At 48.0% G+C, this 27,852-nt stretch overlaps 1 protein-coding gene across 1 annotated transcript; it reads left to right on the forward strand.

The window, feature by feature from the left end:
* Positions 1-1,891: 1,891 nt before the first annotated feature.
* On the forward strand, positions 1,892-27,322 carry LOC141088188 (NADP-dependent alcohol dehydrogenase-like). Its single transcript, XM_073574111.1, has 6 exons — positions 1,892-1,912; positions 5,689-5,774; positions 12,861-12,994; positions 25,302-25,366; positions 25,447-25,450; positions 26,685-27,322. Exons 1-6 carry the CDS (start codon positions 1,892-1,894, stop codon positions 27,320-27,322), a joined length of 948 nt encoding a protein of 315 aa, XP_073430212.1.
* Positions 27,323-27,852: the final 530 nt, after the last annotated feature.

The following is a 27,852-nucleotide window of genomic DNA, read 5'->3' on the forward strand; positions in this document are numbered from 1 at the left end:
CCTTGGTGGGACGATTAAAGGATTATCTTATCTTATCTTAGTCTCATACTTCAAAATTTTGGTGGTAAATCAATTCCCCATTGTTAGGTTGTGTATGTTTTGACTTATGACTTTGGACGGCTCAGTCCACATACGCTTTCCAGACGCCAGCCATTTAACATTTCCACTGGCCATCCAGACTCTCTACTTTGTCCTTCTTTTGGCTACCATTGCAAGGATTTATTTATTTCAGTAAACAAGATTTTTCTGATGAAGGTCCTATGCTGGACCGAAAACGTTTAAACCTTTCTGTCTGGATGCACAAAATAAAAGTGTCTGAATATTTCACATATTGACTGCAAAGATTTTTGTCATTTTTTGATTGATGGGTTGGATACCCGACTTGAGCACCAACAACCAAGCTATTCCTGAGTGCCGTGCTCTCTTTATAGGATTGATTTGACTTATGTAACATCAATTGGGTGATAATTATTCACACCTATTTGCTTCACAATATATTCATCTTTTTCTTCAAGGCTTCGGAATATAATGTTGTAAAAGTGAAAGCAAATTGGTGAAGAGAGTTTTAACTCAAATGTGAAACTAATTGTCATCTTTACTATTTCTCCATTCCGTGTGCGGCTAACCACCTCATTGATCTTATTGAGTTTCTTTGGCAGGAAAACAACAGCTCCATCAATACCATGTGTTTTTCCTATTAATTCATCATGCTGGTAAAGCAGAGGTGAGATTAGGGATCTAAATTACATCTGTGGACTGTAGTAAAAATGACACTGTGCAAGACCCACTAGGGTCTAGCTACCAATTTGACATACCATATATACTCGAGTATAAGCCGACCTGAGCATCACCCGAGGCCCCTAATTTCGTCACAAAAAACTAGGAAAACTTATTGACTTGAGTATAAGCCGAGGGTGGAAAATGCAGCAGCTACTGGTAAATTTCAAAAATAAAAATAGATACTAATAAAAGTAAAATGGTGGCCCCATAAGATGCTCCATTTTAATATATGCCCCATATAATGCTGCACAAAGGTTAATGGTGGCCCTATAAGATGCTCCATATTAACCCCTTTCTGTCATATGATGTACTATCCCGTCCATGTGACCTGGGACTTAATTCCCATGGACGGGATAGTACGTCATAGCGATCAGCAGCGCTCACGGGGGGAGCGCCGCTGATAGTGGCCGGGTCTCAGCTGATTATCACAGCTGACACCCGGCACTATGTGCCAGAGGCGGTCACGGACTGCCCCCGGCACATTAACCCCTGGCACACTGCGATCAAACATGGGCATAGGGAAGAATCACGCAGGGAACAGTGCAGGCCCCCGGATCCAAGATGGCCGCGGGGGCCTTCGGGGTCCTGCAGGGAGGTGGATTTCACAGTGCCTGCTGAGATTCGGCGTTGAGAAAGCCTCCTGCAGTACATGTCAGATCGCTGATCTTACACAGTGCACTGCAAAGTGTCAGATCAGTGATCTGACACTTTACAGCAGAGGTCTCAAACTCGGCAGAGTAAATGTGCCGCACATAAAAAAAATTTGAGCTGGCGGGCGCCATTCCTTTCAAACTTAATACACCTCGTACACACACGGCTCCGCTCCATCCACCTCATACATACGTGGCTCTGCTCCGTACACCTCGTACACATGCGACTCCGCTCCGTACGCCTCGTTGCTGTAGCCATTATCAAAGTGATCAGACCCATAGAAAACCTTGAAATAATCTTAAGCCAACCTGTTAATAATCATATCAAATTATAGATGCCGATACAGTTGAAAGCAGTAATGAAGGAGAGAGCATCATGTGATGCTCCCTCTCCCATCACTCGCCTCTGACTCAGCATGTACCAACAGGGGAGCTGATTTGAAGCTGAGAAGCTCTGCAGTATGCAGAAGCGAGAGCAGCAGGTAAGTACTGTGTGTGTGTGTCTGCTGTACTATTCTGTGTATGGGGGGACTGCACTATACTGTGTTGTGTATGTCTGCTGAACTATAGTGTGTATGGGGGGACTGCACTATACTGTGTTGTGTATGTCTGCTGAACTATAGTGTGTATGGGGGGACTGCACTATACTTTGGTGTGTGTGTGTGTCTGCTGTACTATACTGTGTGTGGGGGGACTGCACTATAGTGTGTTGTCTGCACTATACTGTGTGTGGGGGGGCCTCCACTATACTGTGTTGTGTATGTCTGCTGCACTATAGTGTGTATGGAGGGACTGCACTATACTTTGGAGTGTGTATATCTGCTGTACAATACTGTGTGTGGGGTTGACTGCACTATACTGTGTTGTCTGCACTATACTGTGTGTAGGGGGCTGCACTATACTGTGTTGTGTATGTCTGCTGCACTATAATGTGTATGGGGGGACTGCACTATACTTTGGTGTGTGTTTGTCTGCTGTACTATACTGTGTGTGGGGGACTGCACTATACTGTGTTGTCTGCATTATACTGTGTGTGGGGAGAATGCACTATACTGTTTTTTTGTGTGTCTGCACTATTCTGTGTGTGTGGGGGGACTGCACTATACTGTGTGTTTGGGGGACTGCACTATACTTTGTATGTGTGGGGGCTGCATTAAACTGTGTGTGGGGGCTGCATTATACTGTGTGGGGGGCTGCATTATACTGTGTGTGGGGGCTGCACTATACTTTGTGTGTGTTTGTGGGGGGATGAATTATACTGTGTGTGTGGGGCTGCATTATACTCTGAGGGGGCTGCTTTATACTCTGGGGGTCTACATTATACTGTGTGTGTGGGGGGGCTGTATTATAATCTGAAAGGGCTGCATTATACTCTGAGGGAGCTGCATTATTCTCTGAAGGGGCTGCATAATACTGTGGGTGTGGGTTCTGCATTATACTGTGTGTGAGGGCTGCACTATGTGTGTGTGTTTGTGGGGGGCCGCATTATACTCTGAGGGGCTGCTTTATACTCTGAGGGGGGTTGCAGTATACTCTATCAAGGACCATGGGAGCGCATTTTACTATATGTACTATATGGGACCTGCATTATACAGTATCAAGGACTATCTGCACCAATCATTCTCCCTCAGCCAGAGTAAGGGTAGGTGCATACGGTCAGTAAATGATGTGGGTTGGATGCTGCGTACCTGTGCAGCATCCAGATGTTACAGCATAGCGGATGGGATTTCAAGAAATCCCATGCCTACTGTGCGTGTACCGATGCCCACGGATCACCCAGAGATGGACATGTGGCGTGTCTCTCCAGTTCGCAGCATGTCTATTTATCTTGCAGAGACACAAGCCTCCGTAAGATAAATCTCACCCGTACAATGTATTTGAAGGTTTAATTCCGCACAGTTCAATGGACACATTCAGAATCACCTGCATTCAATAGCTGGCAACACTATGGACGTAGCGGACATGCGCTGCATACAAATCGCTGCCAATTACTGAACGTGTGCAGATACCCTAAAAATTCCAGGAAACAAGCGTTGAATGACTTCAATATTGTCGATCGGGCTCGTTTAGCGGCCTGAACTCAGCGCAAGTAAATACAACAGAAATGTTTCTGAGTGATGGAGCGATATGTGAGCATTTGCAGACCCACTTTAAGCTTTTGCCAAGGGCCCCACTTTGTCTAAAACCGACCCTGCATGGCGGACGCATCCCTCAAAGATCAACCCAACCCACCTCGTCAAGGAATCTCTGAAAAGGGACATCTCATTTGGTGTAAAGTTCATTAATAAAACCTAGTTGAAAAAATGATTTTTAGCCCCAAATACATGAATTTTAAGGAAAAAATACCCATATCCCAACAGTAGAAAAGTGAAGGGTATATGTCAAAGACTGAAATAAAAAAAAAAGTTGAGAGTTAAAAAAAATTGGGGGCAATAAATATTATAATATGATTACACAGACAACATTTGTCACAGTACGTACAGGTATAAATGTGAAACTATCATATTTTCTGCTTTTATTTTTAAGAAAGTTTTTTGCATTCAGGAAACTTTCTGATGTTCTATTCTCTTTAGATTTATTTGTGAGAATACTGACGATCTGCTGACAAAACCGTTCACTGGTGGTAATGATGATGATGGTAGTGATGAGCTCACTGGTGGTAATGATGATGATGGTAGTGATGATCTCACTGGTGGTAATGATGATATTGTTGATGTTGTCCATCTTGAACTGTCCTCCCACCTCTCCTCCTGCTCCCTCTTTGACCGCTTACAATCAGGCTTCCGACTGCACCACTCAACTGAAACTGCCATAACTAAAGTCACCAACGACCTACTAACCGCCAAGAGCAAGCGACAATACTCAGTCCTTCTTCTCCTGGACCTGTCTTCTGCCTTCGACACTGTGGACCATTCCCTCCTGCTCCAGATTCTCTCATCTCTGGGCATCACAGGCTTGGCCCTATCCTGGATCTCATCATATCTAACAGACTGATCATTCTGTGTCTCCCTCTCCCACACCACCTCCTCACCTTTCCCATTCTCTGTCAGTGTTCCTCAAGGCTCAGTTCTAGGACCCCTACTCTTCTCCATCTACAACTTTGGCCTGGGACAGCTCATAGAAGTCCACAGTTTGCAGTATCATCTCTATGCCGATGACACGCAGATCTACCTATCTGGACCTGACCTCACCTCCTTACTGACCAAAATCCCACAATGTCTGTCCGCTATTTCAGCTTTCTTCTCTGCTCGCTTTCTAAAACTGAACATGGACAAAACAGAATTCATAATCTTTCCCCCATCTCACTCTACCCCTCCACCAGACTTATCCATCAATGTCAATGGTTGCTCACTTTCCCCAGTCCCGCATGCTCGGTGCCTTGGGGTGATCCTCGACTCTGCCCTCGCTTTCAAGCCACTTATCCAAACCCTAACCTCCTGCTGTCGCAATCTCAAAAATATTTCCCGGATCCGTGCATTCCTTGACCATGACACCGCAAAAACACTAGTGCATGCCCTTATCATCTCCGGCCTTGACTACTGCAACCTCCTACTCTCTGGCCTCCCCTCTAGCACTCTGGCACCACTCCAATCCATCCTACATTCTGCTGCACGACTAATCCACCTGTCTCCCCGTTATTCCCCAGCCTCTCCCCTATGCCAAGCCCTTCATTGGCTTCCTATTGTGCAGAGGTTCCAGTTCAAAACCCTAACTATGATATACAAAGCCACCCACAGCCTGTCTCCTCCTTACATCTGTGACATGGTCTCCCGGTACCTACCAGCATGCAACCTTCGATCCTCTCAAGATCTCCTTCTCTACTCTCCTCTTATCTCTTCTTCCCACAACCGCATACAAGACTTCTCCTGTGCTTCCCCGATTCTCTGGAATTCCCTCCCCCTACACATCAGACTCTCGCCTACCATGGAAACCTTCAAAAAGAACCTGAAGACCCAGCTCTTCCGACAAACCTATAACCTGCAGTGACCCACAGTCTACTGATCCGCCGCACAACCAGCTCTACCCTCTCCTAGTGTATCCTCACCCAACCCTGTAGACTGTGAGCCCTTGCGGGCAGGGTCCTCTCTCCTTTTGTACTTATGTGTGTCTTGTACTGCTCATGTTTATTGTACTTGTCTATATTTGCCCCTTTTCACATGTAAAGCGCCATGGATAAATGGCACTATAAATTGTATAATAATAATAATAATAATGTTGTCTATAAATCTTGATTGTATTCTTTCTTCGTCTCTTTCAGCCTTCCACTGACCTTACCCAGTCCACTATTTCCTCTTTTCTGATATTGAAGGGACGCTCTGTTTGTGAAAAACAGGAGAAGATAATGTAATTATTTCTTTGGGTGTAATGGAGGAGGCCAACGCAAAATTAGTAAAGGTACTGTCACACTAAGCGATATCGCTAGCAATATCGCTATAACTTGTGACGTTATAGCGATATTGCTAGCGATATCGCTGTGTGTGATACTTACCTACAACCCGCTCCCCCCCGGTTATCGCTGATCGCGCGAGAACGTTCAGGACCGCTTCTCGTCGTCAGCTTCCTGTTGTGATGACGAGCAACGCGTGGAGCCGGGCGGGAGGATGCAGGATCGCCTGGTGTGACAGGTAAGTAGCGACCCCCGTCCCCAGCGATGTCGCTGGTGAGATCTGCCAGTGTGGCAGCTCACTAGCGACCACTTAGCGATGCACCAGCGATCCTGACCGCGTCATATCGCTGGTCGGGATCGCTGGTACATCGCTAAGTGTGACAGTACCTTTAGGCCTCATTCAGATGTTTTGGGGTTGTTTTTGCATGCAAAGAGAAAATTTTCATCCATTTTTGGTCAATGTGTCCGCTTTTTCCATCACGGTACAATCGTTTTTTCCTCTATCCAAAAAATAAGTTCTCCTACCCTTTAAGCAGTAAAAAAAAATATGCAGTTCATTTGCTTTTTTTTTATAGACCCACATTATTGTACTTACCTGGGTCATCACTTATTATTTCTATCAGCTCATCTTCTTCCTGAACCTTTGTTTTGTTACTGAAAATAGGAAATAGAGAAAATCTTTAATCTCCTTATCATGGGCAGGAATTCTAGAAGGAAGCAATGTGCAGAATAATGCATTGTCCAACTCCAGGAAATGCACCCTATTAAGAGCGGTTATAGGAAGCTTCGCCCCCAGCAATTTGCCTCCAGCAGTTCGCCCCAGGTACATTTTGCCCCCAGCATTTGGCCTCCAGGATGTTTCGCCACCGCACATTTCGCCCCCAGCGTTTCGCCCCTGGATGTTTCGCCCCCGGATGTTTCACCTACAGCATTTTGTCCCTGGATGGGTCGCCATCTGATGTTTCGCCCCTAGCATGTTGACCCCTGATGTTTCACCCTCAGCTTTTGGGGTCAACATGCAGGGAACAAAACATCTAGGGCTGAACATACCTGAGGGTAAAATATACAGGACCCCAATTGCTGGGGATTCCTGTGGCTGCCTTTTCAGCAGCTCACCCAGTGTCTCATCTGGCTGGCCTTAAAGGAGTATTATCACCCTAGAACACAAAAAAACTGACATACTTACCTGTCACAGCTGCAGCTCCTTGGGTATGGGGCGAAATGTGCGGGGGTGAAATGTGCGGGGTCGAAACACCCTGGGGGCAAAATGCTGGGGGCGAAATGTGCGGGGGCGAACTGCTGGGGGCGAACTGCGGGGGGCGAAACATCCAAATCCCATATAACACAGTCCACATAGTATATAACACAGCCACATAGTATATAACACAGTCCACATAGTATATAACACAGCCCACATAGTATATAACACAGCCCACATAGTATATAACACAGCCACATAGTATATAACACAGTCCACATAGTATATAACACAGCCACATAGTATATAACCCAGCAACATAGTATACTTTATAACACAGTCACATAGTATATAACACAGGCCACATAACATATAACATAGCCTATAAAGTATGTAACACAACCACATAGTATATAACACAGTCCACATAGTATATAACACAGCCACATAGTATATAACACAGTCCGCATAGTATATAACACAGTCCGCATAGTATATAACACAGCCACATAGTATATAACCCAGCAACATAGTATACTTTATAACACAGTCACATAGTATATAACACAGGCCACATAACATATAACATAGCCTATAAAGTATGTAACACAACCACATAGTATATAACACAGTCCACATAGTATATAACACAGTCCACATAGTATATAACACAGCCCACTTAGTATATAACACAGCCACATAGAATATAACACAGCCCACATAGAATATAATACAGCCCACATAATATATAACACAGCCCACATAGTATATAACACAGCCACATAGTATATAACACAGCCCACATAGTATATAACACAGCCACATAGTATATAGCACAATCCACATAGTATATAACACAGCCACATAGTATATAACACAGCCCACATAGAATATAATACAGCCTACATAGAATATAATACAGCCCACATAGTATATAAACACAGCCACATAGTATATAACACAGCCACATAGTATATAATACAGCCACATAGTATATAACACAGGCCACATAGAATATAACACAGCCCACATAGTATACAACACAGCCACATAGTATAAAACACAGCCCACATAGTATATAAACACAGCCACATAGTATATAACACAGCCACATAGTATATAACACAGGCCACATAGTATATAACACAGGCCACATAGTATATAACACAGGCCACATAGTATATAACACAGCCAACATAGTATATAACACAGTCCACATAGTATATAACACAGCCCACATAGTATATAACACAGGCCACATAGTATATAACACAGCCCACATAGTATATAACACAGGCCACATAGTATATAACACAGCCCACATAGTATATAACACAGTCCACATAGTATATAACACAGTCCACATAGTATGTAACACAGCCCACATAGTATATAACACAGCCCACATAGTATATAACACAGTCCACATAATATGTAACACTTCCCACATAGTATATAACACAGCCACATAGTATATAACACAGCCACATAGTATATATCACAGCCCACATAGTATATAACACAGCCCACATAGTATATAACACAGCCACATAGTATATAACACAGCCACAAAGTATATAACACAGCCACATAGAATATAACACAGCCACATGGTATATAACACAGCCACATAGTATATAACACAGCCCACATACTATATAACACAGGCCACATAATATATAACACAGTCCACATAGTAAATAACACAGTCCACATAGTATATAACACAGCCAAATAGTATATAACACAGCCACATAGTATATAACACAGCCACATAGAATATAACACAGCCCACATAGAATATAACATAGCCACATAGTATATAACACAGCCACATAGTATATAACACAGGCCACATAATATATAACACAGCCCACATAGTAAATAACACAGTCCACATAGTATATAACACAGCCACATAATATATAACACAGCCACATAGAATATAACACAGCCCACATAATATATAACACAGTCCACATCCCCCCCCCCCCCCGAGAATGGCCCCACAGTCCAGAACTCACTGATATATTAAAAAACTCCACAATTTTCACCTCTCCTCGTGCCATGCGCTGCTCCCGTCTGGCTCCTACATAAACATAAAAAGTACCAGCACAAAGTCAAGAAAATTTTCATGTATATAAACTCAGATACATATCAGAAAATACAGAGAAAAAAATGAGTTTACCATATACAATGAAAAATAAGTATTTATTAATACAGAAGTTAATCAATTACATAAATAGTAACATGTACAATAAAATATATCATATGTCAATTAGTATGTATGAATACACATGATCCACAAGACTGATGGCCACAGACTATGAGCAGAACATAATAGCAGGACAGAGCAAAAAATAACCTATGTCAAACCAATAGTAATAGAAAGAGTTAATGTAAACATCAGGCAGCTGATTCACTCAGTATCAGGAGGCTCATATAGCCAACCATGCAGTGCAATGGTATGCTGAACAAGTGCCCCTAAATCATAAACATCACCATGGTAGTGTGGGAGGAATGGCCCCCGTCGAGTGTCCGGACCGGAACCAAGGGAGTCATCATCTGGGTTCCGGGGGAAACTGTCCCCGGGGGACAGAGTTCGTGGACAGGCTGTTGTGACAGACAGATGGGCTGGGGGAGGGAACAATATAAAGGAGGCGGGGAATCCCCGGGACGATGAGTCAGCAGACTGTGACAGAGGCAGCAGGAGACTGTGGGAGCGACTGCAAGATAGAGCGACCTACCAGCGCCAGGGAAGATGCCGACTGAGGACTCCAGAGGGACGGTGGCAGGGCGATCATCCGAGATTTGCTGCCCCGCTCCAGCCCGCGGCTGCAGCCTACCGCGGCCGCTGCCATCTCGCTCCACCCCGCGGCAGCGACCTGTTACCCGCCACCCGCAGTCGCCCTGCTCTCACCAGTGTTCGCGGCAAGTACAGTGCCGCCGCCGGCCACCACTGTCCCGCACCGGTTCGCAGCAGGGGCCGAGCCTCTGCTGGCCGTGGACTCCCCGTCGCAGCCGTTAGCTGCGCGGGTGGTCTGTGATTCGCCACCCTACATCGCTGCCACTTGCCCCAGTCTGGGAACTGCGGCCCATCCGTCCAAGGACTCAACCAGGGCCTGTGGGGCTCCAGTGTCATCAGAGCGCTGGAGCGTGCGAAGACTACGCCAACGCCTCAGCAACTGGGCCCAGCGACTACTACGCCGAAAGACCACCATCCCGAATGGCGAGGGACGCCTGGACGGCTAAGTTGACTATATATTTACGGACCCGTAGTCAGCCATACCGCGGCCCTATAGTGACCGGCTATTGCCGGAAGTAGTCGTGTTCTACCCGTTTGTGTTTGCTTGTTTTAGAGCCCCTGCGAGGGCAACCCGTGTCACTGTGGCACCCCTGAGGCTTCAGTCGCCACAGAGGTACTGCACCTCCTCCTGAGGTGTGGTGCCCCACCATCCAGGTAAGGTGAGAACTCCTGACCACGCTGCAACACTCGCATCCCACACAACATGGTAGTTCAGCAAAGCCACATTGCGGCTCCTTGCTTAGAGGGTAGCAGAGCACCTTTGGTGGTTCCCTGCTTGGAACACGAAACGTTCTGGGAGGCGGGTGGAGTTTAGACTACATAAAGAGCAGGAAGAGTTAGTTAGTCAGTCAGTCAGCGAGAGAGAGAGAGAGTCACTCGGAGAGTTGTGAGGATTCCTGGAAGAGGGATGGAGGAAGGAGTGCTGCAGCTGCCTCAGTGATCTGAGCCAGCTGGCACAGGAAAGGAAAGAAGGAGAAAGACATTGGACTGAAACCTGACCTTCTATGAGAGAGAGGGATTAGTACAGAATGAAGGAGAAAAATGGAACAGAGAGGACGTTGGTTAGAGGAGAACCCTGCCTAGAAGTTCTAAACGCAAGGCCGGGGCCCGGTCCCCGAGGTTGTATGGATACTGAAGGCTCTGCAGCAGACACCGGTGGAGTAGTGAGCTACTCCCATCTAAGACTTGGGGGCACAACAGCAACTTGGATAGTGAGCTGGGACTCAGGAGTAAGGCGTCCCCGAAGCAGGCTACAGCTGTCTGCTGTACAAGTAGAGTTCTTGGGAACATCTGTCAGGAGGCACTCTAGTGTAACTCAGTACTAGAAGTACTTCAGTAAAAGGCGCTATAGAGGAGACATTCAGAAAGGTACATGTTGGCGGAGTGTTCGAAGGGAGCATCCTATCTTGCCTAGAGGTTGACTGAGCCCAGGACCCGGAGGACACAGCACGGAGGCAGGCATCTGTGTGAACTGCAGACTGTGAGTAAAGCTTTGGAACTACATGCCCTGGTGTCCTCCACTTATTCCCGCATCACTACACCCTGCAAAGCTACATCTGGGCAACGGCCTCTACACCGCCTGTGCCTCTCCTCCATTGCTACATCTACACTGCCCTGGGACTACGGCTCCACCTGTGGGGAGCTTCACCATCTTGGCTGCAACCCACCACCAGTCCCAGAGGATCTGCATGCAGCGTCGGTCTAACACCTCACTTGCCGAACACCACAGGTGGCGTCACAAACTATTCATAAACTTTATTTCATTGTTCATTCACCCCCTTTTTTGCCATGGAGCCCCAGGGCCACGGACCGGGTCACAGCTTCCGTGACACTCCCATTGAGATCAACGGGTCCGATACCGAGTACCCCGCTAGGCCCTGGTGTCGGCGCTCCATTACCGCTTTTGGTGATCAAGCCGTGACTGAGGAAAGTTCCCTCTAGTCTTATAAAAGTTATTATAGAAAGCACCAAATTGTCTCGCGACTCGTCACTGCATCCTGCGTACCTGCAATTACCACAGTATCAACAATAAATATATTTATGTATACATTACGTATGCAAAGACCGCTACATGACTAAGTAAAGAATGAAGAGGTTAATTACCCATAATGACTGCCCGTGCTGTGACCACGTTCCCCAACGCACGTTTCGCTTGATATTTCGTCGCTTCCTCAGGGGGCTCCTGTCTCAACGGCTGCACTGCCTGGCACACAGTGAGTGCGCGATGACGTCATCACACACCCGCAGTGTCAGAGGCAGAGGGGAATGATGGGAGAGGAGGCATCAGCTGACGCTCTCTCCTCCATCATTGCTTTGAACCGGAACCACCATGAGCACCGCAGGAAAGGCTATTAAATGCAAGGCCGCTATTGCCTGGGAACCATGCAAGCCCCTCAGCATTGAAGATATTGAAGTAGCTCCTCCAAAGGCTCATGAAGTCAGAATAAATCGTGCAGAGCTTGCGATGGCCAACACAGTAACATCTGCAAAAAATTAGAGTTTGCATTTGGAGCTCAATCAGGACTGATGGATGATGGTGCAAGCAGATTTACCTGTAAAGGCAAAGCGATTTATCATTACGCATGCACAAGTACATTCACTGAATACACTGTGGTGTCTGACATTTACGTTGCCAATGTGGATGCCCGTGCCCTTGTTGAAGTTTGTCTTATAGGCTGTGGATTTTCTACTGGATATGGTGCAGCTGTCAACACTGCTAAGGTGACCAAGCGCTCTAGTTGTGCTGTTTTTGGCTTGGGAGGAGTTGGTTTTTCATCAATTGTAGGATGCAAGGATGCAAGCGCTACACGAATCATTGGAGTAGGTTCACATAAGGATAAGTATCCAAAAGCCTTACAACTGGGAGCCACTGAGTGCCTAAACCCAAAGGTTTACGATAAACCCATTCATGAGGTCATTACTGAGCTAACTAATGGAGGAGTGGATTTTGCCGTTGAATGTGCAGGACGCACTGAAACCATGCTGACTGCTCTCCAGTGTACTTACTGTGGAAATGGTGTTGCTTGTTTGCTCATGAAGTCAAAAGAAATCGTGCAGAGCTTGCGATGGCCCACACAGTAACATCTGCAAAAAATTAGAGTTTGCATTTGGAGCTCAATCAGGACTGATGGATGACGGTACAAGCAGATTTACCTGTAAAGGGAAAGCGATTTATCATTACTAGTGTTGAGCTTTCCGATACCGCAAGTATCGGGTATCGGCCGATATTAGCTGTATCGGAATTCCGATACTGACTTCCGATACTTTTTTCGTATCGGATAACGGAATGGGAAGTTCCCATAATGCTATCAGCCCGCTCGCTTTGATTCAGCCAATGGGAATCCTCAGAAGTGTGGGCACATCCTGTTAGGCATGTAAACTATTGGCATGGCTGTGATTGGCTGCTGAAATGATGTCATGATGCACTATAAAAGCCGCTGCCATTTCTGGTCACTCGGCTGTGAATTCAGTTAGGGACAGGCTGCTGTTGAAGACTGTGAGGGACAGTTAGAAATAGCGATTCTCAAAACAATATTGTGCTTTACCCAGGCTACATAAACCACCACTGTAGCTTTCTTTTCCCTAGCAGCAGTGTTCACAGCTGTCTGCAAGGGCTGTGTGAGTGCAGCTCACGCTGTGGAGTGGGTCCTGCAGCCACGTCTGGTTGTAGGCCGCCCAGCGTGCCTCACTGCTGCCTCATACATATTTTTCTTTTTGAGCTGCTTATTTTTAAAAAATTCTATCTAGTGTGCTTCCATCCGTATCAATATACGTTGGTTGCAAACACTAGTAGTAGACAGCGGAGCCTTTCTGCAGCCTTTCAGTGCTAGTGCCCACTTAGCTGCACTATTCACGGCTGTCTGAGAGGTCTCTGACTGTGTGTGAGTGCAGCTCACGCTGAGTAGTGTGTCCTGCAGCTACGTCTGGTTGTAGGCTGCTCAGCGTGTCACTGCCTCACACATTTTTCTTTTATTGCAGCTCATTTTTTCTCCTATTAGTGTGCATCCATCCGTATCCATATATGGTGGTTGCAAACACTCTAGGAGTACACAGCGGAGCCTTTCTGCAGCCTGTCAGTGCTAGTGCCCACTTAGCTGCACTGTTCACGGCTGTCTGAGAGGTCTCTGACTGTGTGTGAGTGCAGCTCACGCTGAGTAGTGTGTCCGGCAGCTACGTCTGGTTGTAGGCTGCTCAGCGTGCGTCACTGCCTTGCACATATTTTTCTTTAATTGCAGCTCATTTTTTCTTCTCCTATTAGTGTGCATCCATCCATATCCATCTACATTGTTTGGTTGCAAACACTATATAGGAGTAGAGGAGCCTTTTTTCTGGCTTGTGCCCTTCAGCTGCAGCCAGATTAGTATTACCCAAATTTTTTGGAGCCTCATCTTTTGCATTGTAGGTTACCTGCCTGCATTGTAATAGCTCCAGAAAGTTGGTGATACTCTCACTTTCAAATCTTTGATCACATCATTTTATTTTTTTTTCCCCCAAAAAAAAACAGCAAAGTTCACCAAACACTACAGTTGAAAGTTGTGTAGGCCACATTAGCTCCCATTAAAGTGTAGTCGATACACACACTTCATAAAATTAGTGTTTCTTATACCTGTAACCAGCTGTTCAGGAATAAGCACACTAAGGCCCCCCTTTGTACTTTTCTGCCTATCTTTCTCAGTCTAGCAAGATGAAGAAGGCAGGGAGTAAGGCACGTGGGCATGGAGTTTCAGCAGGGAGAGGACGTGGGGATTCTGCAGGGAGAGGACGTGGGGAGTCTGTGCCTGCTGTTGGCACCAGTGAGTCAGCATCCCCCAGTTTTAGCAGGCAACAGTCCTTTATGCGCAGCTTTGTAGGACCTCACCGTACCCCACTGCTGCGGTAAAGGCAAAACGGGTGCTCCCAAGACTTGCAGTGCGTGGTCCTTTTTTGACACAGTTGCAGATGACATTTGCTTTGTCAAATGCAAGCTGTGTCATCAGAGAGTCAAAAGAGGGAAAAATGTCAGCAACCTCAATACCACTAATATGTGGAAACATGTGCGGACCAAGCACGAGGTGGAGTTACACAGACACACTGAAGACGTAGGCCAACGTACAGCACCACCTACCACCTCTTCAGCTCGTGTTGGGGCCTCTTCCTCCAGCTCACACACAGCTGGTTCGGCTTCCTCACAGGATCGCCAAGGAAGAACCTCTGGCACTGTTGTCCGGAGACCCTGTGACATTCCACCCACAGCACCACATTCCAAGTCATCCTCACACTCCCAGGCCACTCGACAGCCATCGGTAGCACAGGCATGGGAGAAAGGTGACCATACTCGGCAAACCATCCCCGAGCACAGGCTCTGAATGCTGGCATTGCCAAACTACTGGCACTTGAAATGCTGTCATTCAGGCTGGTGGAGACTGACACCTTCCGGGACTTCATGGCATTGGCGGTCCCACAATACACCGTGCCCAGCCGCTTTTATTTCAGCAGGCGAGCCGTCCCTGCCCTGCAGAAACATGTGGAGGCAAACATAAAACATGCGCTACTAAACGCCGTCAGTAGCAAGGTCCACCTGACCACCGATGCGTGGACCAGTAACCATGGACAGGGACACGATACCTTTCCCTCACTGCCCATTGGGTCAATGTTGCTGAGCCGGGTACAGATCTGGAGAGTGGCACTGTACGTGTTCTGCCAACTCCACGGATTGCAGGAATCCAGTCTGTACACATTGACTCCTCCTCCTATTCAAGTTCCTCTGAAACAGCGCAGCAGGAGCCTGTTATGACCGATATGAGCACAGCCGTGGCCAAACGTCAACAGGCCGTACTGAAATTAATTTCTTTGGGGAATCGAAGCCACACAGCGCAGGAGCTCTGGAATGCCATCAAGCAGGAGAGCGACGTGTGGTTTCTGCCAGCGAATCTCCAGCCGGGCTTGGTAGTGTGTGACAATGGCCGAAATCTGGTGGCAGCTCTTGGCCTTTGCAACCTCACTCACATCCCATGTCTGGCACATGTGCTCAACTTGGTCGTGCAGAGCTTTCTGAGCGACTATCCGGATCTTGATGCATTGCTGCACAAGGTCCGCATAGAGTGCGCTCACTTGCAGCGTTCCAGCACGGCAAGGTCGCGCCTTGCTGCTCTGCAGCGCCGATTACGCCTTCCGGAACATCGCATCATATGTGACTTACCCACCAGGTGGAATTCTACGTTACATATGTTGGAGCGGTTGTGTGAGCAGCAGGCAGCAGTCATGGAGTACCAGCTGCATCAGGCGCAAACAAGTCGCACTGTGCGCCGGTCACACTTCAGCACCACTGACTGGGCCTCTATGAAGGACATCTGCCTCGTTTTGCGTGCCTTCGATGATTCCACGCGGATGGCGAGTGCAGATGATGCACTAGTCAGCATGACTGTCCCCCTTATCTGTCTGCTTCAAAAAACACTGCAAGCACTAAGGGATGAGGTTTTGGAAGAGGTGGAGGATGAGGAGTCCCAAATGCCATCTGCTACTGGACAGTCTGCGCCACGTGCTTCCTCACAAAGGCCTAGGCAGGGGACACTTTGTGAGGCGGATGAGGAGGAGTCGATGGAGGAGGAAGACATCTCTCCAGAGGAGGGAGGTACACAAAGCTCTAATCAGTATGTACAGCGAGGGTGGGGAGATGCAGAGCAGGCAGAGATCACGCCTCAAGCAGGGGACAGCGGTTCTTTGGCAGTTGGGAGTCTTCAGCACATGGTTGACTTCATGCTGCAGTGCCTGAGAAACGACCGTCGCATCGCCCACATTCTCTATACGGCTGATTATTGGGTGTACACCCTCCTAGATCCTCGCTACCGGGACAACTTGCAAACCCTCACACCAACGTTGAACCGGGAGTATAAACTGTGGGAGTACCAAGACACACTGGTGCAGTCCATCATGTTTTCCATTCCACCCGACAGCAGTGGTGCTAGTGCTTTACAAAGCACCTCTGTGCGTCGAGCCAGTGGAGGAAACTCGGCACAAAGAGGGAGCAGAGGCAGAGCCTCAGCACAAGGCAAGACCACTATGGCCCAAATGTGGCAAAGTTTTGTGTGTCCGCCACAATTGTCTACACCATCACTGACGGCTCCAGTCAGCAGGAGGCAACGTTTCCATCAGATGGTGACAGACTACATGTCTTGCCCTGTGAGTGTACTCCCAGATGGCTCTTCCCCCTTCAAGTTTTGGGTCTCTAAGCTGGATACATGGCCAGAGCTTAGCCAGTATGCATTGGAGGTGCTGGCTTGCCCTGCTGCCAGTGTATTATCGGAACGCGTCTTTAATGCCGCAGGTGGTGTACTAACAGACCGTCGCACGCGACTTTCTTCCGATAACGTTGACCGGCTTACTTTTCTGAAAATGAACAAGGCCTGGATCTCCCCAGAATTTGCCAGTCCTCTTCCCGACTAAATAATTGGTTGGCAACTGTATCCAGGTCTCCTGTTGTGTTCATGTTTCTACCACCTGAACTATAATCCCTGGGCTTCAACACAGCCAGTTGTCGCTCAGATGTGTCGTCTGCACAGAGAAAAACACTAGCTCCTGTGTTATTGGGGTTCAGTAATGCCAGCTGCTCCCCTGCTGTGTGGACTGCAAAGTCTCCTGCTCCATCCACATTCAAACTACTACTGATTTTTAATCGTGCTTCACTTAGGCCTCTGGCTCCACTGTCTCTAGTATTTCCCCTGGCCTCCAACCCCGCCAGTTGCTGCTCTGAAGTGGCGTCTGCACAATCCACACTTCTTCCTGAGTTACTGGGGCTCAGTCACGTCAGTTGATCCCCTGATGTGTGTCCGGCAAAGTCTCCTGGTCTGTCCACATTCCCATTACTAGTAGTATGAATGAGGACAGAGCAGGAGACCTTGCCGGACACACATCAGGGGATCAACTGACAGGACTGAGCCCAAGTAACATAGGAACAAGTGTGGATTGTGCTGACGCCACTTCAGAGCTGTCACTGGTGGGGTTGGAGGCCAGGGGAAATACTAGAGACAGTGGAGCCTGAGGCCTAAGTGGAGCACGGTTACAATCAGTAGTAGTCTACAACCTCTATAAAACAGGCTGCAAGTTGGCCTCAGCCTGCTCCATGCTTCATCCTGGGCTCCAACAACGCCAGTTGGTGTTCAGAAGTGCCGTCTTCACAGAACAAAACACACTAGCTCCTGTGTTAGTGGGATTCAGTAATGCCAGCTGTTCCCCTGCTGTGTAGACAGCAAAGTCTCCTGCTCCATCCACATGCCAACAACATCAGACCTCAGCCTGCTCCATGCCTCATCCTGTGCTCCAACAACGCCAGTTGGTGTTCAGAAGTGCCATTTTCACAGAGCAAAACACACTAGCTCCTGTGTTAGTGGGGTTCAGTAATGCCAGCTGTTCCCCTGCTGTGTAGACGGCAAAGTCTCCTGCTCCATCCACATGCCAACAACATCAGACCTCAGCCTGCTCCATGCCTCATCCTGTGCTCCAACAACGCCAGTTGGTGTTCAGAAGTGCCGTCTTCACAGAGCAAAACACACTAGCTCCTGTGTTAGTGGGGTTCAGTAATGCCAGCTGTTCCCCTGCTGTGTAGACGGCAAAGTCTCCTGCTCCATCCACATGCCAACAACATCAGACCTCAGCCTGCTCCATGCCTCATCCTGTGCTTCTACAACGCCAGTTGGTGTTCAGAAGTGCCGTCTTCACAGAGCAAAACACACTAGCTCCTGTGTTAGTGGGGTTCAGTAATGCCAGCTGTTCCCCTGCTGTGTGAATGGCAATGTCTCCTGCTGCCTCCAAACTCACACTGCAACGCATTTTCTCCTCGCTCCAAGTAGGCCTCAGCCTGCTCGGAGCATTGATCCTGGGCTACAACACAGCCAGTTGTAGCTTGGAAGTGCTGTCCGCACAGATTCAAACACTCGCTCCTGTGTCTGTGGGGTTCAGTAACGCCTGCTGTTCCCCTGCTATGTGGATGGCAAAGTCTCCTGCTGCCTCCAAAATCACACTACTACTGATTTTCCACCGTGCTCCACTTAGGCCTCTGGCTCTACTGTCTCTAGTATTTCCCCTGGCCTCCAACCCCGCCAGTCGCTGCTCTGAAGTGGCGTGTGCACAATCCACACTTGTTCCTGTGTTACTGTGGCTCAGGCACGTCAGTTGATTCACTGATGTGTGTCCGGCAATGTCTGCCGCTCTGTCCCCATTCCCATTACTAGTAGTCGGAATGTGGACAGAGCAGGAGACCTTGCCGGACACACATCAGTGGATCAACTGACGTGACTGAGCCCCAGTCACACAGGAACAAGTGTGGATTGTGCACACGCCACTTCAGAGCGGCGACTGGCGGGGTTGTAGGCCAGGGGAAATACTAGAGACAGTAGAACCAGAGGCCCAAGTGGAGCCCGGTTAAAATCAGTAGTTGTGTACAACCAATATAAAACTAGCTCGAAGTAGGCCTCAGCCTGCTGCATGATTGACCCCTGGGCTCCAACATCGCCAGTTGCAGCTCAGAAGTGTCTTTGGCACGGGTACTCCCTCCTGCTCAGCCTGGTTCCAGCACCGTCAGCTGGTTCCCGGCAGAGCCTTTGGCCTATGTGCCTCCTTCTTGGTATCGGAGTTCCAGCAACGTCTGCTGGTCCTTGGTAGTGCTTTTTAGCACAGGTACCTCCTGCTTAGAAACCGTGTTCCAGCACCGTCAGCTGGTCCACGGTTGTGCCATTGGCTCTTGTTCCTTCTGCTGCCCCTCTGGGTTCCAGCACCGTCAGCTGGTTCTCGGTAGTTCCATTGACTCTTGTAGCTTCTGCTACCCATCCGGGTTCCAGCACCGTCAGCTGGTTCTCGGCAGTGTCTTTGGCACGGGTACTCCCTCCTGCCCAGCCTGGTTCCAGCACGCCTGTTTCCGGGTAGTGTCAATGTAACTTTGCCACCGATATGTTGTCCTGTCGTGTTGCGGTCGGGTTTGCCGAGTCTATGGTGCCTGCAGTTTTGGTGCTTTCTATGTGGGCTGCGGGTTCTGGTAATAAAGGCTGGTTCTGTAGTGCCAATAGGACAAGCACCCCCTGTTGGACTGTGGGTTTCGGAAACTGCGTCCTGCTCGCGGCCTTGCAACTTTGTTGATCATGGGTACCTTCTGCTACCCATCCGGGTTCCAGCACCGTCTGCTGGTTCCCGGCAGAGCCTTTGGCATTGTTGCCTCCTTGTCGGTATCCGAGTTCCAGCAATGTCTGCTGGTTCTTGGTAGTGCTTTTCAGCACAGGTAACTCCTGCTTAGAAACCGTGTCCCAGCACCGTCAGTTGGTCCACGGTTGTGCCATTGGCTCTTGTTCCTTCTGCTGCCCCTCTGGGTTCCAGCACCGTCAGTTGGTTCTCGGTAGTTCCATTGACTCTTGTAGCTTCTGCTACCCATCCGGGTTCCAGCACCGTCAGCTGGTTCTCGGCAGTGTCTTTGGCACGGGTACTCCCTCCTGCCCAGCCTGGTTCCAGCATGCCTGCTGTTTCCGGGTAGTGTCAATGTAACTTTGCCACCGATACGTTGTCCTGTCGTGTTGCGGTCGGGTTTGTCAAGTCTATGGTGCCTGCAGTTTTGGTGCTTTCTATGTGGGCTGCGGGTTCTGGTAATAAAGGCTGGTTCTGTAGTGCCAATAGGACAAACACCCCCTGTTGGACTGTGGGTTTCGGAAACTGCGTCCTGCTCGCGGCCTTGCAACTTTGTTGATCATGGGTACCTTCTGCTACCCATCCGGGTTTCAGCACCGCCTGCTGGTTCCCGGCAGAGCCTTTGGCATTGTTGCCTCCTTGTCGGTATCCGAGTTCCAGCAACGTCTGCTGGTTCTTGGTAGTGCTTTTTAGCACATGTAACTCCTGCTTAGAAACCGTGTTCCAGCACCGTCAGCTGGTCCACGGTTGGGCCATTGGCTCTTGTTCCTTCTGCTGCCCCTCCTGGTTCCAGCACCGTCAGCTGGTTTTTGGTAGTTCCATTGAGTATTGTAGCTTCTGCTACCCATCCGGGTTCCAGCACCGTCAGCTGGTTCTCGGCAGTGTCTTTGGCACGGGTACTCCCTCCTGCCCAGCCTTGTTACAGCACGCCTGCTGTTTCCGGGTAGTGTCAACGTCACTTTGCCACCGATACGTTGTCCTGTCGTGTTGCGGTAGGGTTAGCCGAGTCTATGGTGCCTGCAGTTTCGGTGCTTCCTATTTGGGCTGCGGGTTCTGGTAAAAAAGGCTGGTTCCATAGTGCCAATAGGACAAGCACCCCCTGTAGGACTGTGGGTTTCGGTAACTGCGGCCTGCTCGCGGATGCAAAACTTTATTAATCATGGGTACCTTCTGCTACCCATCCGGGTTCCAGCAACGTCAGCTGGTTCCCGGCAGAGCCTTTGGCCTAGGTGCCTCCTTGTCGGTATCCGAGTTCCAGCAACGTCTGCTGGTCCTTGGTAGTGCTTTGGAGCACAGGTACCTCCTGCTTAGTAACGGTGTTCCAGCACCGTCAGCTGTTCCACGGTTGTCCCATTGGCTCTTGTTCCTTCTGCTACCCATCCGGGTTCCAGCACCGTCAGCTGGTTTTCGGCAGTGCCTTTGGCCTAGGTGCCTCCTTCTTGGTATCCGAGTTCCAGCAACGTCTGCTGGTCCTTGGTAGTGCTTTGGAGCACAGGTACCTCCTGCTTAGTAACTGTGTTCCAGCACAGTCAGCTGGTCCACGGTTGTGCCATTGGCTCTTGTTCATTCTGCTGCCAATCCGGGTTCCAGTACCGTCAGCTGGTTCTCGACAGTTCCTCAGCCTTCTTGTAACTTCTGCTACTTTTCCAAGTTCAAGCTTGTGGAAATGGTTTTTGATTCTCACTCTGGATCTCCATGAAAATGACCCTGAAGACGAATACCCTGAAGACCACACAGAAGAATACCTAAAAGATGACTCTGAAGAAGATGACCAAGAGGACAAAGAACTGGAAGACAACCACCAAGATGCAGAACAACAAGAGACAGAAGACCAAGAAGCATAAAAAACAAAAGCAGAAGAACATTAAGCATAAGACTAAAAATCTGAGCAAAGGATATTATCAAATTTATTAGCAGAAGAAGACTAAGCACCCCCTGTAGGACTGTGGGTTTCGGTAACTGCGGCCTGCTCGCGGATGCAAAACTTTGTTAATCATGGGTACCTTCTGCTACCCATCCGGGTTCCAGCAACGTCAGCTGGTTCTCGGTAGTTCCATTGAGTATTGTAGCTTCTGCTACCCATCCGGGTTCCAGCACCGTCAGCTGGTTTTCGGCAGTGCCTTTGGCCTAGGTGCCTCCTTCTTGGTATCCGAGTTCCAGCAACGTCTGCTGGTCCTTGGTAGTGCTTTGGAGCACAGGTACCTCCTGCTTAGTAACTGTGTTCCAGCACAGTCAGCTGGTCCACGGTTGCGCCATTGGCTCTTGTTCATTCTGCTGCCACTCCGGGTTCCAGTACCGTCAGCTGGTTCTCGACAGTTCCTCAGCCTTCTTGTAACTTCTGCTACTTTTCCAAGTTCAAGCTTGTGGAAATGGTTTTTGATTCTCACTCTGGATCTCCATGAAAATGACCCTGAAGACAAATACCCTGAAGACCACACAGAAGAATACCTAAAAGATGACCCTGAAGAAGATGACCAAGAGGACAAAGAACAGGAAGACAACCACCAAGATGCAGAACAACAAGAGACAGAAGACCAAGAAGCATAAAAAACAAAAGCAGAAGAACATTAAGCATAAGACTAAAAATCTGAGCAAAGGATATTATCAAATTTATTAGCAGACGAAGACTAAGCAGTGTATGGGGGTGTGTTATGAAAGAGTCACCGAAGGAGGAAAAAACAAAAATACAAGCTAAGTCCAGAAAAACTGGAGAGGTTGGTAGCTATCGGATTGCAGACCCCTGATCCTATCCACAACAACTAACAGTAGCCGTGGGGGGTTCCTACAATGCCCTAGACCCCTTCGATCACAGCCGGAGAACAAAATAGGCCTAAAGAAAGAAAGGTGAAATCTAAACTGCCCCAGAGCAGACCCCAAAGCAATAGGCAGCCCCCAACAAATAATGACGGTGAAGCAAGATGAAAACACTAACACAGATAGAAAGATAGGTTGAGCAAACGATGGGGCCTAAGCTAACTAAAAAGGACAGGATAGAAAAGCTGCTGTCTGCAATCCGTAAAAAACCCTACCAAAAACCCTACCAAAAAATGTCCCAACCGTCTGATAGGAAAAACAGGCCCTGAAGTCGCTATATCAGCACTCAGGTAAATTCTGAAGACAGAGCCAAGAGACCACCATAGTATCTTTTACGGTTTCTGACAAACGCTTCCGAAAGAGAGCTGCCAAGGCACCATCATTCCAGGTAGTAAGGACCGCCCACTTTTGGAATTTTTGACAGTACAACTCTGCAGAATCCCGACCCTGGCTCAATGCCAGCAGGGCCTTTTCAGCCTGATCAATAGCATTAGGTTCATCATACAACAACCCCAAGGCTTGAAAAAATGCGTCCACATTAGTAAGAATAGGATCATCAGGTTTCAAAGAAATCCTGGGGATCGCCGCGCAGCAAAGAGATGACAATTTTAACCTGCTGCGCGGAGCTCCCCGACGATTTAGGCTTCAAGGCAAAAAATAATTTACAATTATTCTTAAAATTCAAAAATTTAGACCGATCCCCAAAAACACATCAGGAGTAGGGTTCTTTGGTTCAGCAGCATGTGAATGAGCAAGATAGGCGGAAATTCCCCGCACTTCAGCAGTGAGCTGCTCCACACGATCAGACAATTGCTTCATCTCCATTGAGAAAGAAAAAAAAAATTCCCCCTACGGCCTCAGAGACATAGAGGAAGAAATATACACAAAAAAAAAAAAAAAACATTCTGACAAACTCTCTTTTTTTTTTTTACAATTCTTTCCTGCTATTGAGTACCCTAGGATCTGCGGTATGGCTGGTAATTCTGTTATGAATGAGTCACCGAAGGAGGAAAAAACAAAAATACAAGCTAAGTCCAGAAAAACCGGAGAGGTTGGTAGCTATCAGATTGCAGACCCCTGATCCTATCCACAACAACTAACAGTAACCGTGGGGGGTTCCTACGATGCCCTAGACCCCTCGATCACAGCCAGAGAACTAAATAGGCCTAAAGAAAGAAAGGGGAAATCTAAACTGCCCCAGAGCAGACCCCAAAGCAATAGGCAGCCCCAACAAATAATGACGGTGAAGCAAGATGAAAACACTAACACAGATAGAAAGATAGGTTGAGCAAACGATGGGGCCCAAGCTAACTAAAAAGGACAGGATAGAAAAGCTGCTGTCTGCAATCCGTAAAAAACCCTACCAAAAAATGTCCCAACCGTCTGATAGGAAAAACAGGCCCTGAAGTCGCTATATCAGCACTCAGGTAAATTCTGAAGACAGAGCCAAGAGACAAAAATGGAACTCAGCACACCCCCGACCGGGGATGGCTGAACTCCAAAAAACAAGGTAAACAAAACAAAACTAATAAGTTCAATAGCAGAGCAAAAATTTATCTTTGGGAAGCAGGAATTAGACTGGTCTCCAAGAATCCATCAGAGAAATCACCAGCGACTCAGAAGGGCGTCGGCTGCCTTATATCCAGTCAGAATTTCCTGTTACCCAGTCATCATCTACCAGATCAGGTGTTTGGTAATCAGCCTCACTACCTTCCTTCACCAGAAGAGGGAGTTCATCAGACAGCGACGGTGAAGGGAAAAATGAACTCACAACAGGGGTGTGTCCGTTCCTCCTCGTGGTGCCCCTGGAAAAGGCCTGCTGCTGCAGGACAAACTGAACGCGGACAAATCCTGTTGTAAATCTTTTGTGACAGGCTGAACGGAAGGTGTAATCTTCAAACTTTTATAGATAACAACTACAGGAATGCCTGACACAAATAAGAATATGATGAAGAAGAATAGGAAGAAGATGAAGAAGTAGAATATGAAGAAGAGTAATAGTTGAATAAGAAGAATATGAAGAATGTAAAAAAAAAAAAGAAAAAGAAGAAAAAAAAGAAGAAAAAGAAGAAGAAGTTGATGAAAAAGATGCTGCTGCTGAGGATCATGAAGGAGAAAGTGTGGGAGAAGTAAAAAAGAAGGTAAAGAGCATGGAAGTAGTGAAACATACATATCTGACAAAAAATTAAAGACTTTAACAAAGTCAATATCTTTGTAACTACGAACGTCTTTAAAAAAAAAAAAAAATCCTGCTATTCCATTTGATTGGGCTAAACCTCTATGGCTTTAATGTCTCCTACACCTCCCACAATACATTCTACATTATTATTAGTTGTTTTTCTTCATGTAGAATTAACCTACAGGGAAAGAAAGGGTTTTTTTTAATTCCGATATTTCTGTTCCATTCACTTGAATGGGACTTCCGGGATCGGAATCTGCGATACCCGATACTTTTTTTTAGATCGGCCGATCCATTCCGATACGATATTTTTCAGTATCGGGTGGTATAGCTCAACACTAATCATTACGCATGCACAAGTACATTTACTGAATACACAGTGGTGTCTGACATTTGCGTTGCCAAAGTGGATGTGTGGCGCCCCTGAGGCTCAGTCGCCACAGAGGTACTGCACCTTCTCCTAAGGTGTAGTGCCCCACCACCTAGGTAAGTAGGGAACTCCTTTCCACACTCCAACACCTGCACCCCACACACAGGATAGTTCAGCAGGACCACATTGCGGCTCCATGCTTAGAGGGTAGCAGCGCACCTTTCGTGGGTCCTTGCTTCGTAACACGAGATGTGCTGGGAGGTGGGTGGAGTTGAGATATATAAAAGGTTGGGAAGGTTTAGAATTACAGATCAGTCTGGAGGTTCAGTCTGACAGAGGGTCAGAAAGGAAGGAAGGGAGCCACTCGGGAGGAGTGGGGATCCCTGGAAGAAGGGATGGAGGAAGGAGTGCTGCAGCTGCCTCAGTGACCTGAGCCATCTGGCACGGAAAAGGAACAGAAGGAGAAAGACGTAGAACTGCAACCTAAGCTTCCATAAGAGAGAGAAGAAACAGTGCGGAACGAAGGAGTAGGAGAACAGAGAGGAGTTGTGGGTTGGAAGAGGAACCCTGCCTATAGGTTCTCAGCGCAAGGCCAGGGACCGGTCCCCGAGGTTGTATGGACACTTATGGTTCTGCAGCAGACACCGGTGGAGTAGTTGGCTGTAAATGCACTACTCCCATCTAAGACTTGGGGCACAACAGCAACTGAATAGAGAGCCAGGACTCCGGAGAAGGGAGTCCCCAAGAGAGGCTACAGCTGTCTGCCATACGAGTAGAGTTGTTAGGAACATCTGACAGGAGGAACTTCAGAGTACCACGGTGCTCGAGCTCTTCACACTAAAAGGCGCAATAGAGGAGTCGTTCAGGAAAGGTACATGTTGGCAGAGTGTTGGAGAGGATAATCCTGACTAGCCCGGGAGGTTGATTGAGTCTCTACCCCGGAGTCAGGCACCAGTGTGTACCATGAACTGTGAGTAAAGCTTTGGAACTGCAAGCCCTGGTGTCTTCCATTCATTTGTGCGCCAACACCGTCAGCACCGCTACATCTGGCTACCAACATTCCTCACACCGCCTACGCCTATACACTGTCCTGGGGTTACAGCTTCACCTGTGGGGAGCTACACCATCTATGCTGCAACACACCATCAGCCCCAGAGGATCTGCACGCAGCGTTGGCTTACCATCTTGCTTGCCAAACACCACAGGTGGCGTCACAAACTATCACATAAACTATATTACAAACCACCATTGATTTGGGCGCCCAGGGCCACGGACCGGGTCACAGCTGCTGTGACTTATCCCACTTACACTGGCCCGGTACCGAGTACCCCACAGCCCTTGGAGGGCGACCCAGATGCCCGTGCCCTTGTTGAAGTTTGTCTTATAGGCTGTGGATTTGCTACTGGATATGGTGCAGCTGTCAACACTGCTAAGGTGACCAAGCGCTCTAGTTGTGCTGTTTTTGGCTTGGGAGTAGTTGGTTGTTCAGCAATTGTAGGATGCAAGGATGCAAGCGCTACACGAATCATTGGCGTAGGTTCACATAAGGATAAGTATCCAAAAGCCCTACAACTGGGAGCCACTGAGTGCCTAAACCCAAAGGATTATGATAAACCCATCCATGAGGTCATTACGGAGCTAACTAACGGAGGAGTGGATTTTGCCATTGAATGTGCAGGACGCACTGAAACCATGCTGACTGCTCTCCAGTGTACTTACTGTGGAAATGGTGTTGCTGTTGTGTTGGGTGTGGCATCTCCCAAGGACACACTTTGTTTGCATCCAGGTTTGCTTGTCACAGGGCGTACCTTGAAAGGATCTATATTTGGAGGCTACAAGGGTTCTGATATCCCAAAACTGGTTACAGATTATATGAACAAAAGGAACAATCTGGAACATTTAGTAAGCAAGAAGCTAGCCCTGCAAAAAATCAATGAAGCATTTGAACTGCTTAGCAGTGGGGCAGGAGCTCGGAGTATTGTGATATTCTAATCGTACTGCAAGTGAAAATATGGAAGTAGACCATGGAGCTGTCCTTGTAGAAATGCACTTTACAGCTTCTGATTAATCATATCTTATATGCATACATTCTCCTATCTGATTGGTGTATGATTTTTTTGTTCACAGTGATAGAATCCACTTAAGAATTTCGGCATTTGCTTTGGTTCAACTTCTATACTAATGCAGACACCGGTATAGTTCAATGTGGCGGCGGTGGGGGGAGTCGCCACTAGCGGCAGGTGGGCCCCCCCGCCTCACGGGCCCCATAGCGGATGTGTGATGTGCCGCTACCCGGGGGCCCCTGGGTTAGCGGGGAACCTAGGCAGCTGCCTGGTCTGCCTGCCCCTAACGCCGTTACTGCTCCTGGGACTCGCCATGGTGGGAGGAAAGAGGATCAGGGTGAGGATTCTGTGGTCCAGACTCCTGGCTAGTGAGACTGGACCGTGTGGAAGACAGGTAGTGCTGGGAAATACTGGAAGCATTATCTGCCATTTAACCAACCACCTGTTTGCACTGATCTG

This window comes from Dendrobates tinctorius, unplaced genomic scaffold, assembly GCF_039654945.1.
Source record: "Dendrobates tinctorius isolate UK_male_01 unplaced genomic scaffold, ASM3965494v1 ptg000038l, whole genome shotgun sequence".
Lineage (NCBI taxonomy): Eukaryota > Metazoa > Chordata > Amphibia > Anura > Dendrobatidae > Dendrobates > Dendrobates tinctorius.